Source organism: Stylophora pistillata, chromosome 12, assembly GCF_964205215.1.
Source record: "Stylophora pistillata chromosome 12, jaStyPist1.2, whole genome shotgun sequence".
NCBI classification, from domain to species: Eukaryota; Metazoa; Cnidaria; class Anthozoa; order Scleractinia; family Pocilloporidae; genus Stylophora; species Stylophora pistillata.
Genome location: NC_142530.1, coordinates 3,800,089 through 3,813,579, shown reverse-complemented (window position 1 = coordinate 3,813,579; position 13,491 = coordinate 3,800,089). Strand labels below are relative to the sequence as shown.

The 13,491-nt window shown below is 39.0% G+C and overlaps 1 protein-coding gene across 1 annotated transcript; it reads left to right on the top strand.

Moving 5' to 3' along the window:
* The first annotated feature begins 55 nt into the window (after nucleotides 1–55).
* On the top strand, nucleotides 56–8,884 carry LOC148718442 (cysteine repeat modular protein A-like). Its single transcript, XM_088741781.1, has 5 exons — nucleotides 56–827; nucleotides 3,165–3,290; nucleotides 3,836–5,371; nucleotides 5,823–6,219; nucleotides 7,388–8,884. The coding sequence occupies exons 1-5, from the start codon at nucleotides 704–706 to the stop codon at nucleotides 7,572–7,574; spliced, it is 2,370 nt and encodes a 789-aa protein (XP_088597907.1). The 5' UTR covers nucleotides 56–703; the 3' UTR covers nucleotides 7,575–8,884.
* The last annotated feature ends 4,607 nt before the right edge of the window (nucleotides 8,885–13,491 follow it).

Below are 13,491 nucleotides of genomic sequence, written 5' to 3'. Positions count from 1 at the left end.
GGGAGACAACTGCACATAGTTATGTACAACAGAAACACCTGTTGAATTCTGATTGCGTCTCCACTGCATTATATGAAAATCGAAAAAAGCTTCGACTTCATGTCATTGGTCGCCAGCGGGTGAGGGGATGAGCTCCTTTCTACGTTGGTCACAAAGGGACACATCGGTATCCGTTATGGAAATTTTTCATGGGAAGTTGTGTTTGGGCTGGACATTGAACTCGTAACGCTAGCACAGCGTTTGAGATGAATTAACTACTCCTTTGAATTATAACATAGGCATAAGTATGGACAACTCCGTAACCATTCTGGCCGCTTTCAGTGTTTAACAATCCTCATTTGAGTTTGAGACCTTAACTTGGCTGCAATTTTGTTTTGTAGCGCACTGTAGACAGTATCGGATGAAATTCTCATTCTTTTCGTATTCAAGTTTAATGACGTGATCAGAGGAAATAAACTTTCATCGGTTGGTCGCGCCTGGTAGTAGACCCCGGCTTAATATTGCGAAACATCTATGCTGTTCGAGGATGTTGCCCTTCTGTTTTTGTCAAGTAGCAGCTACCAGGGTACTCACGTTCAGCCTATCAAATCGTTTAATGTAAATCTCTTCCCGCCTTAGGAATCCTGTCGGTCAAAGAGAAGAAGCTATCAAGGTCCACCAAGAGTATGAGAACACTTACTTGTTCCATGTTCTTCAGCCTGCCATGTTGTCGATGGGTTATACGAAAACTGCCACTGGTTCCGACTTCATATTCCTGCCGTGTCCTTTAGGAACGTTTTCGAATTCTTCCGTACCAAATAATAACAACTGCACAGAATGTCCACCAGGTATGTTGTCGAGAGTTCTATTTTTTAATCAATTTCTGATGAACCATGAGTAGCTGTCACCGAAATTAAAATAAAATGAATCATTTTGAGGAAGGAAAGGCTTTACTGATCCGTTGAAAAGTAAATATAATTCAAGATATTGGAGAGAGCACAATCTGAGGGATCTTAACCAAACATTTAAATGCCAGCGTCTCTTAAAACCTTCGTTTTTGTATTAAAAATAATTATGAAATCACTCTATACCTGTTAGGATTAAAGAAAAAACAAAAAGAATGAAGCGTACCTTTTTTGGTGCTGATGTATGCAAACATTAGCCACCGATGGCGCGAAAATATGCTCCAATATCTCTCCGCGGAAAATATCTGTTCCGAGGAGCAAACAATTTACTTCGAGATTCGAGGAACCGATAAAGTCCAATTACAAATATATGAGCATAGTCTAGAGGTTCATTTGTATTTTATCCTTCAATGATTATTATAATTTTTTTTTGCAAGGCGCGGATTTACCATTAATCGTTAAAGCATTGGGTGGGAAGTTCACTTTTCCTAAGTGTTCTCTGGCGCGAATTTATGAACAAACAATTATTTACTTTCTGTAAGAACAGCATAGTGCTCTCTGATCTAAATGATAAACGAACGAGTAAGTTTTGAAAATTCCGGATTACAGCTTGAGGAATATCCCTTGTTACTGCCAAGTTTTAGTTGGTCACGCAAAAATCGCTCGCTACTCAGAGATATCAGTAAAAAGCAAGACAAAAGTGTTCGATGCGCACCGTAATCAAAAAAGAAACAAGAAACAAATGTTGAAACAAAACGCTCGCGAGCGGATTTCTTACGTGGAGGAGAGTTATATGAGTTAAGGGTAAATCTTCTGTTAAACCATGATTATATTGGCAATTCTAATCCATCAAATATTTTTGCTCGCTCTCGATTGGTCTAAATGCATTACGCGACCGAATATTCCCCAGTTAGGGAAAATCCAGAGTAATCGCCCATGAATCCGATAACCCTTAAATTGATGAATTCGATAACATTTATGAGCCCGGAAAATTTCCTCTAATGTAAACCTATTCTTAGATGTTTCCAGATCATAGTTAAATTATATTGGTAAATAAGCTTCTCCGTCGTCGTCCTCATTATAATCAGTCGTATATAATAATATAATAGATAATCAGTCAGGTTTACTCGCTGCAGTTTTAGTTTCAAATCTTGAATTTACTCGCATTCGATAAAAAATAAAAATACACGAACTCTAGTGACCGATTTTAAACTCTAGTGTCCAATTTTAGGAAACTAGAGTCTCCAGTTTTGGACACCAGTGTCCCATTGTAAACAAGTATGCGGTTATGGACAATAGTGTCCAATTCTTGACACTAGAGTCCAATTTTGGACACTAGTGTCCTGTCTATTTTGTTTACTATTGTCAAACTTTAGACATTAGTGCTTAAATTGGACACCAGTGTTAAAAATCGTTTGCCTCCAAGGCTCGATAATCTCCAGTTTCCGACACTAGTATTCGATTTGAGACAGTCGAGTCCTATTTTGGACACTGGCGTCCGATTATAGACACTAATATCCGATTTTGAACACAAATGTCTGATTTTGGACACTATCGTCCAATTTTGGACACTATAACTATAAACATAAATTTGGTTAATTTACTGTTGAAGCGATTCTGTGTATATCACAATTATCTTAACTATTACTAATTAACAATTGGTTTATGCTTTAGCGTGCACTATCGAGTTATGGAGCACGCGGGAAGTTTGGAGAGCACTCAAGAAGCTAGAGTTGCCCTCGGCTATCGCCTCGGGCAACTCTTACACTTCTTTCGTGCTCTCCAAACTTCCCGCGTGCTCTATAACTCGATAGTGCACGTTAAAGCATGAACCAATTGTTAAATAATGATAATAGTCTTTACTAAAAGCAATAATCCATAAACCGTGTCATTATTTACAAAGAATGAAATATAAAACAGATTAAGATAGAAAATATAACTAAATATGAATGGCAGACAATGCTAAAAAGACATCGATCTATTTACAAAAGTGGATTTAAAACGTGAAGTACGAACTCTAGGCAATATATAATCATGGCCTCTGCTGCGTAATTGCCTAGTAAGTCTCGGCGGTAAAAGATCACCATTTGCAGTGGTATTTGAAGTGATCTTGATCCATAGTTTGCCATCTCGACTTTGCACTTTATGAGTTCATTGTCTTGATAGTGTTTAGTTTCTTTAAAGCTATTTCCCTGTCTTACCTTGACATATATGTCGTAAAATTAATTACCAGTATTGGTCACTTGGGATATTTCACAGAACGATGAATTTTTTTATTAGGTGGCTTCTACTCTGATACTCTTGCCTACGTCGCAGAAGGCTGCAAGAAATGTCCAAATGGTTCTTATATTGCATTTGACAAAAAACCTGGCAAATCAATCCTCGATTGCAAGGCATGCCCCCTTGGTAAGAAACTATAATGACCTAACTCGGCCCCCCTCAGTACCCATGCTACCTTGAGCTCAATACTTATCAGGCTTGTCTCAAAATGTTCACTCTTGATTTATAGTTAACTTCGAGAATTAAACTAAAAACTTTTTAAAGTTATCTGCATGTAAACTTAATTCATACCACACTATTTTTGGTTTAGCGTTTAGTCCGTATCGTTAGGGAAAAGGCTCCCAATGCCTGTTAGCTATTACTTTAACATCGCTTTTTAACTAGGAGGCGTTGCATTTCCACTCTGTATACAGGTCGAGAGAAAAATGGAACAAAAATATATAAACTGATCTGATGAATAAAAAAATTAGTATCGACATAACATACGGCAAAACAAATTGAGAAAAGACCGAACTGGATATGCCGAAAGGTTAAATAAGTCAAGGAGTTACCTTTTAGGAAAACATAAGAAGAACAAAACTTCAATAGTTTTATTTCAATTAATAGAGAATTTAACTTTAGTGCCAGTTGAGTAACATGAACTACATTTATACAATTTGAAATTTTCATAGGAACGGAGAGTGACTTTTTCGCTGGATATCGTGCTTGTCCTTGTTTGGATGGATTTTATCGAACCCATCTATTTGCTGGATGTCGCAAATGTAACAAAGGTGGTGGACTGGTTTGCCAAGATGAATATGCCTCATTAAAACCTGGATATTGGTGGCAGTGGCGTAACGAGTCATACAGACAACGTTACCAGGATTTCATACAGAATCTTTTGGCTTCTCTTCCAGCATTGGATAATTCTTCCGTACAATACCCGCATGCTATCCCAGCAGCCTACAGGTGCCCAATAGAGAAGTCTTGCAAGGGTGGCCTGGACTCGCCGTGTGGAGATGGGTATGAAGGTCCACTTTGCGCAGTTTGTTCTTCAGGATACTGCAAGCAACTGGATTCCTGTGCAAAATGTCCCTCAAGGGCGTGGATTGTGGTACAGTTATCGATCATCGCGCTCGTTTCATTTCTTATTTTTATATTCCTGAGCTGGAAGAGGAAGGCAACAATGAGAGAGGACCGAGGCCAGTATCTAATAGATATGTTTTTTTCCAAGCTGAAGATACTTATTGGTTTTTATCAGGTCACACACGGCATACTGACAGCTTTCTCGTACATCGAATGGCCAGATTCACTCCAAGTTGTCGCCACTTATTCCGGAATACTTCAGCTGAATCTGTTTCAGATCGCACCCCTCCACTGTCTATTTCCAGGGTTACGTGTGGACGCCTTTGAAGAGCTGCTCTTGATTTTAACAGCGAATGTCACTGCCATTGGCGCAACAAGTGTGGGTTACATTGTGTATAAGGCAATGATCTCGAGAGACGACGAAAAGCCAACCAAAGTCAGGCAAACGAAACGGCTGCTCTATAAACATATATTTTTCTTTTTATACGTGACATACCTGGGTACCTTTTCCAAGACAGTCAACGTCTTACCATTAGCTTGCAGAGAAGTCTGCAGAGATGACAAAGAAGAGTTGTGTAACAGGTACGCCAAAGCAGATTACAGCATAAAATGCCAAGGAGTCACATACAACCATTGGATGATTTTAGCTTACGCTTCGACCGTGTACGCTGTTGCCCTGCCCGCCGCTTTGTTTATCGCACTTTGGAGGCAACGGAGAGTCATCTTGTCTACAGAAAACCATGTTGGCTCTGGCATGGAGATGATTGATGGGTTGAGGTTCCTTTTCGAGAACTACAAACCTGAAGCCTGGTACTGGGAACTAGTTGAAATGTCTCGCAAAGTTGTACTTACTTCTGGTGTTGTACTTATCGGACAGGAGAGCAGATCCTATATTGGCTTGGCTTGGGTCGTTGCTGGCATGTTTGGAGTGCTCTTCTGCTGGGTGAAACCCATAAAAGATGCTTCCGAAAATTTACTAATGTCGGCGTCCCTCGCCGTCACCATCGTAAACGTGGGCATTGGCGCTGTCAGCAGAATCCCAGCAGAGAATATATCAGACACAGTGGATCAACACAAAGACGCAGCAGTCATGAAAATGCTCACGCTCGGTGCTAATACTCTGGTGATTGGACTGGTTATCGGTAAGAGAGGCTGATATTTAAAATTTGATATATAATATTATAATAATATTAGTCCTATTTCAAGCCAAGCGGATAAGATTGATCAGTTTTAATACTTTCCCTCTTCCAGGATATCAACTGAACTGTGGCTAAATGTAGAAAACCCCCCATATATTTAAGACAACTGTTTTCTCTCCTTTCGTTCTATTCAGAAATGGTTCCGGCTAAAGAGGTGCATACGTTGGTATCGCCTATTATAAAAATTGAAGACAGAATAGGAAATAATTTTTTCTTTTTAAATTCTTACACATAGCACAAAAGTAACTGAATCTTTGAAAAAAAAATGTTACGCCCAGGACTATTGTTAAATCAACCGCACGCAAAAGTTACTTTGCTTATAATTGTAATAAAGCAGGTCTTTCTTTTATAAAAAGCATTTAAGTAACAACGCTTGGTTTTATCTTTACTTCAGTTCAGTACTCAATCTTCTTGTACAAGTACTATCAAAATTGGCGCAAAAACCCGCAGTGGTCCTTTTCTTGCTGTCTGGGCTTGGTACTTCCCCTTAACGACTTGCAAGGAGAAGTTCGTGGTATGGTTGGTAATAACTTGATGAAAACTCAGCTTGACACAGGAGGAATAGAGAAACCGTCTCTTGCTACAGCTGTGAAAGACAGTGGAGCTATAAGTTTCACTCTTCATGTCGACAGCATAGATGAGATCAAAATGGAGTTTCGCAAGCGAAATGTTGGAGTCGTTAAAAACAGCAGCAAAAAATGTCATCGTTCCACTCAAACGAAAGTCTTGGTGCTGCCTATCGCTTCAAAAGCGTCATCTGGATCGTTGGCAGACACTCGGCAAATGCATAAGTGAGTGAACTTAAACTTAAACATTATGATTGAAAATACAGAATACTGTATACGTAGGTTTGTAAAGGCACTTATTTTACTAAGGTATCAGAAAAAAACAAGAACAATTACAATAAGAAAAACATTTCCGGCTATCTTTGCAGAGATTTCGTTTCTAAAGATTTGTACATTGTACAGGTGGAAGAACAATAGAACACGTAGTCCCCTACTAGGTTCATCCACCTAAACCCAACCCACCCATCCCACCCCGGGGAGGACATACGTCACATAGTAATCTCGTGCGTGGAAAATAAACGTTTCCTACCCCTCCTGCAGGAGACAGGTCCTAAATTTATTCGTCCCTATCCGAGAAGACTAGAATATCTAACCATTTCTTGATTTCCTTTCTTGAAAGGCAGCATATTATTCTCAAAATATTCTAAGACCTTGAGTGTTGGTCGGGCCGGGGCTCGAACCCTCGACCTCCCGCACAACAGTCCAGTGCTCTATCCATTGAGCTAACTGGGAGGCGATATTGGTGTAAAAGGTGATTGGTCGACCAAATCTCTTGGAGAAAACCTGATTGAAACCAAATGTCACAATTTTGATCAGAGGCTTCTATCAAACCACGTTACAATGTTACAGCGGCAATTCAGAACAGAAAGGAATCTGAATATAATCAAGTTTCATTTTGTTCCCTCTAGCCTGGTGTGCCAACAACAGAACGGGGAAGAGCTTAAATAGTTTGTGTGCAAAAATAAATGATAAATAAATAAATACGTAAATTGAAGCTTCCCCTTAGGGGCTTTTCAGCCACAATGTAAACTAACTAAGTGCTTAAAAATCTCCACCGGCAGAAGGCAGACCAGTGGGCTCTTTACAGAGCGCAGTTGAGGAGTTGAACTAGGGGCAACCGAGAACAAATCCAGTGAGTGGCAGGATGGAGGATTTGAACCCGGGACACCGGATTACAAGTTCAGCCCCCTAACCACTCGACCAAGAGTGGTTAGGGTGTTGAAAAAAAGAGATCCTAAGTTGCAACAAAACTACAAGACATCTCTCGACATGGGATACAGATTCAGACGATGCGCAAAAATTGAACTCGGGCTAAGGAAATCTTTAATCCAGACCCCGTCTCCCTTAAAAATAGTGTCCGTTTGAATAACTATTGAATGTTCACTTTATCTAGATATGAAACAGTTGAACACACGATGGCTCTTGCTGAAGTAGAGGCTAACGCACCACCAGAGCAAAAGAAGAATAAGGCAGAAAATTGTGCCTCAACAAAGCAAAAGGAATACTCGAAGAATGAAACAGAAAGTGGCGCTTCAGGAGAGCAGAAGACCTGCATGAAGGATGATGCATGCTTCATTTAACATGGGACTGTTTGCTCTCTCACGACCCGTTTAGTTTATGGAAAAACCAGATAGATAGAAACGAGTATGGCAACACAGTTATATAATCTTCTTCAAATAGTAGGGCAGTAGAACCAGAACAGCTTCCTTTTTTGATAAGGTGCTATGAAAAACTTTGTTTTTTGATCCTAGGTAGCGGGTAGGCTTTTGGGATTATTAGTATCTACAGTACGGCTGCAAAAGATCTTCCAGTTAGTAGTAGAGATTAGTTGCAATACCAGGGAGTGCTTTCGTGGCGAAATTCATAGCTTTGCGAAGTAGTTTGGCTCCAAGACTGAGGACTGATGAGAATTAACTCCCACCTTCTCCAGTTTTTACCACTTTGCCAAAGATTACCTAATTCAATGCCGTCCACATAAACTTTTTTCTTTTAAATCGTTGGGTTGTTTAGTAGAGAAGAAAACTTCTGTTATTCTTTTGGACAATCTTGGGAATTGCAGTCGTCTTGTCGTTGATGGCGCGTGCGTCATCAAAAATCAACATTTTCACCTTTTCATCGTAATCACCAGTGTTATTGTTCAGTACTTCAGAGAAAATCTTACGAAGCAAGGAAAGTATGCTTGTTCCAATTTCATGGAAGTAGCTCTTTCAATATACTAAGGAACGCCTTCATCACGACTACCAAAAAGCCATTAAATCTCGAGCACTATGAGGGAATAGATTTATTAACGAGATCACGAAATAAGAATTTCACTGAAATATAAATTTCTCTTAAAGCACATAAAGAGCTCGATGGCAAAGACATTACTAACCTGAAATAAGTGGTCACATAACAAATCAGCAAAGCTCTTAGTATGATATCTGCACCTAACGTTAGTATTCAGTAAATGGATTGGTCGTAGCACTGAATGTCACTTAAGCCAGAAAAACAACTAAACGAAACGGAAAAAGTTTTAGGCTTCACTTTCAAAGATGCAGTACATGTAGCAGTAGCCTAAATGTTTATATAAAAAGCTCATACCGTACGTAGACTGTCAATCTGAACCAGGTGTACATGTATTAGATGAACGCTTTGTGTCTATCCAAGATTTCTGAAATTTGCCGAACGGATGATCTGCATTTTTTAAGACACACAGGCGTTCATGGTAGGTATTATATTCTCTTCGTAATCCAAGTTTGTATTGGTAAGATGCGGTGTGGAAAATGTAGCAAATTCATTTACCATCATTACTCTTGGTTGCTATTGATGGGATAACGCTTTGCTGGAGCAGCAGTTGGTGTGACTCAAAAAGCCACATAATTAGCAATAAAATAAAAGACGTGTTGCTGTGCACCTCTTGGTCTTTCTGCCGTGTCTTAAGTTAGCAAAATGAAGGAGAAAGTTCCCTGTACCTCATAGTTGTTGCAAAAAGTATGGCTGCTGACGGTTATCTTATTCTTTGTTCTTGTAAATTATCAACATAAAGCTAACGTTGCTGGGAAATAAAACATTAATCCCTTGAGTTCCAACGAGGTTAACAAGAGTCCTGCAGCGCTTTTGATCTTGAGAGGTCTTACCGCTATCGTATTCATCTAAGCAAAGATCCATCAGGATACAGTATAGGTTCTTTGTAAAAGCTTTCCTAAAGGAAGCTTGAGATTTCTATGAGAAATATCTCAGTCACAAACGTGTGGTGGTTATGAAAATAATATTATACTTACCACGTTTTTTGTTGTTGAAATGTTCTAACTGGTTATAGAAAATATCGTTTTCATCGTGGTATTGTAGATAGATGAACGTTTAATTTCTTGCGTGAAGATATAGAGTCAGGCTTATCTATTGTCTTGATCAATACAATTAATAGCCTGACTCTACATCGTGAGACTAACGATTAAAGGTACATCTATCTATAAAACCATAATAAACAACAACAGTTTCTATCACAGTCAGACTCTTGCGAAAACTCTAAACTTCATACAGAGACCCGACCTATCTCGCGATATAAATTTTCTGTGTGCTCCTCACCGATCCTCGTTTGAAGTATAGTAGGAGCTCCCTTTTTCTTTAAGGTCACAATATTGTAAGAGTAAAACAGGAATGTTTTACAAGTGTCAGTATTTAAACATTTGCGGATCCTTCCCATCGAGTTTAATGAGCGAGTTACTCCTCTAAAAATCTTATTGATGTGCTCATGCCAATATAGAGATGTATCTTGAGTCAGGACTTTGTAGGAGTTTTTTACCTTGTTAATATAAATGATTCCAGAAATTTTCCCAATAATGAGAAAGGAAGTCCTTGGAATAGAGCATAACGTTGATTGATGCAATAGATAGATTGAATGATCTGAACACTTTTACGGCCAAAAAAGAACAGACCTGGTTAAAATGGCGGACTACTAGGTAGGATGAATTATAACGGCCCAAGACAGAGCCTTGAGATACCCCAAGTGTAAGAGTAGACTGAATCCGAGAGGGTGCCATTAACATGGACAGATTGTGAGAGGAATTTGTCAAGCGAACAATCATATTGAGGTAATTTGAATATATCAACAAAGTCGAAATGGTAAATTGGCCACCATTACGATTATAAAAACTGACGTTTCGAGCGTTAGCCCTTCGTCGGAGTGAATAGAGGAATTGTAGGTTGTGTGTGCTTTTAAAGGCAGAAAATGGAGCTATGTTATCGGTGGGAACTTGGCAACGAGAAAAACACGAATAAATTAGTGGAGTGAAAAGCGTTCGTTGATACCCGTGGGAATTAGACTGCCGGTTTGAAAGATGAGCTTTTGTTCAAGAGTTTTACGGCTTTCCGTGCTACCTAAGTGTAAGGATAGACCGCAGATTGCCATATGTTGCTTAGAATGATTAGGTAAATTAAAATGTCTAGCGACTGGTTTCGATGTGCCCTTGTCACTCCTCTCCACATCGCGAAGGTGTTCTCGGAATCGGTCACCTAGTCTTCTACCTGTTTCACCGATGTAGATCTTTTTGCAATAAGTGCAAGTTATGCAATAGATTACATTGGCGGAGGCGCACGTAAAGTGATCGGTGATCTTAATGGATCGTTTGGGTCCCGATATTTTCTCAGTGTTGTGAATGAAAGGACACGTTTTGCATCGTGCACGAGCGCATTTAAAAGTGCCTGGTTGGTCATTAGTCTGAAAAGAACTTCTGACCAAAAATTTGCCTATGTTTTTGTCGCGCTTGAATGAAATGAGCGGAGGCTGCGAAAAGATAGTGCTTGAGGCGTTCCTATGACCTTAAAATACATGAGATTATCCTTACCACTGCTTTTCATATCCAGTCGTAATGATCTTAGATCAAATGGTCGTAACGCTGGTTGTCAACTACACGTTCGAAAAATCCTCATAACGACTGGAAGCCGAAAATTGACCAGAAATGATTACAGCTCTTTACAAGCAAAATCAGCTGTTATATATTTAAATATAAATCCAGGAATAGGTTGAGAAGAAAGTACAAGGAACCTAAATATGCATATACAGAGCAACCCTCAAAGCCGGACGTTCTTGGGACCGGAGGAAATGTACGGTTTAGAGGGGTGTCCGGTGTATTGAGGTTTTACCCATAAGGCAATTTTATTCAGCATAATGTACTGTCAGACTGTAAGTACCAGTACATCGGCGACAAAATTGGTTGTCGAATCCCTTGAGAATTTGCTACTAGTGATAACCACAATGATAAATTCATCCTTACTAGCAGCTCATTTTCCGGATGTGTGGAAGGAGGCACTTGTTGATCCAAGATATAAGAAAGCGGAGGTGAATGACTTCAACAATCTTCGACCAGTTAGCAATCTTCAGTACGTCTCAAAACTTGCAGAACGTGCAGTGTTTGATCAGGTGCATGCTCATTTGTCCCAATCAGTCTGCTTACAGAAAGGGCCATGGTACAGAGACAGCGCTTCCAAAGATACAAAATGACATTCTGATGTCTGTGAATAGTCAACATGTTGTATTATTAGTGTTACTCGATCTTAGCGCAGCATTTGACACCGTGGACCACTCTGTGCTATTATCCCGCCTCAAATCTAGCTTTGGAATAAGAGGGACTGCATTGAGGTGGTTTTCTTCGTACCTCTCTGGGCGCATTCAGCGGATTTCACTCGATGGATACTGCTCAGATACTTTCGATCTTCAAGAAGGCGTTCCCCAAGGTGTCATGCTTGGGACCGCTATTGTTCAAGATTTATGCGAGCAAATTGTCTGAAGTGGTTGGTAGGCGCCTTCCTAGTGTACATACGTATGCTGATGATACGCAATTATATTTGTTATTTAAGCCAGAGTCTGCGTCAAGCGCTGAAGATGCTGTTGCTGCCATGGAACATTGCATACGTGACATACGAGCGTGGATGTTATGGGACAAGCTTAAGATCAGTGATAGGAAGTCAGAATTTATTTTTATAGGGACACGGCAGCAGTTGTCAAAGGTCCATATTAGCTCTATTAAGATGATGCCTGCGTATCTTCAGTTTCCTCTGTGAAAAATTTATGATCTTGGTTTGATGACAACATGAGCATGCATGCTCATATAAATCACACATGTAAGGCTGCATATTACCATCTAATTAATGTAAGGCGTATTAGGAAATACTTAAGTAATGAGGCAATACAATCATTAGTTCACACACTAATAATTGGACGTATTGATTACTGTAACAAAATTCTATGTGGACTGCCCCTAAAGTATGTTAACAAGTTACAGCGCCTTCAGAATTCAGCATGAAGATTGATTTTCAATATACCAAGGTTTGACCATGTGACACCAGTTCTAAGATCTCTACACTGGCTTCCAGTAAAATTCAGAATCGAATTTAAAGTAGTTCTAATGACTTTCAAGGCACTCCATGGACTAGCCCCCAGATATTTGAGAGATTTAATTACTATTAAAGAGAATAGTGGTTATAACCTTAGTTCAAATAAAGGACTTCTGTCGTTAAAACCGAACAAAACTTTGAAAACATTAAGTGATCGCGCATTTTCTGCTGCAGCACCCAGACACTGGAACAGCCTCCCTCTGGAGCTTCGTAACGAGAGAAACTTGTCAAAATTCAAGAGCTCCTTAAAGACTTACTTTTTAAGATTAGCTTTTTATTAGATTTAATTTATTTGATGTACTTATTTGTAAATAGTTTTTTATAGGGTTATGTTTAATTTTCTTCATATAATTAATACTATAATCTTACATACCCATATATATATATATATTTATTATATAGATACTGATGAAATACCAGGATTTCTCCTTTTACTAAAAAATCATATCTTCACCGCGCGCAGGGAAGATACTATTTTTATCTTTCACGTGTGAGGATATTGGTGTGGTCATGGTTACCAACATAATTACCCTATTGCTGTTTCGAAAATGAATAAAAAAAGTTGTCTTTTATGTGGAAATTTCATCAGTATCTATATAATAAACAGAACATTACATGGCCGCTTGGGGATACGAATTTTATCTTCTCGTGCTGAAAGTATCTCTCACTCGTTCGCTGCGCTCACTATTTAACAATTATTCCACGAGCGTGCGTTGGATATGAGATGATAGATAGCCAACGAAGCCTGTAGCGCCGAGTTGGCTATAATCATCTCATATCCAACAAGCGCGAGTGGAATAATTGTTTTATTAAAAACGCCCCCAAGATCTTAGACAAATCTCACCAAATCTTAAATTTTTTAGCTCCCTTTTAATTTTAACCCGACGCGCACGCTTACCATATTTGTAGATTATGGTATATTGGCTCATATACCATAATGGCTAAGCCAATAAAAAGTCTTGAATTGCATTATCCAATTATCCAATTTTTAATAAAATTGGTTATATATATCCTCTGTATATATAACCAATTATTACGCTGGAATGCTCCTTATCAATATATACATATATATATATATATATTTAGTATTTTTTAAAGACATTTGTAATGCGCATTAGATTATAT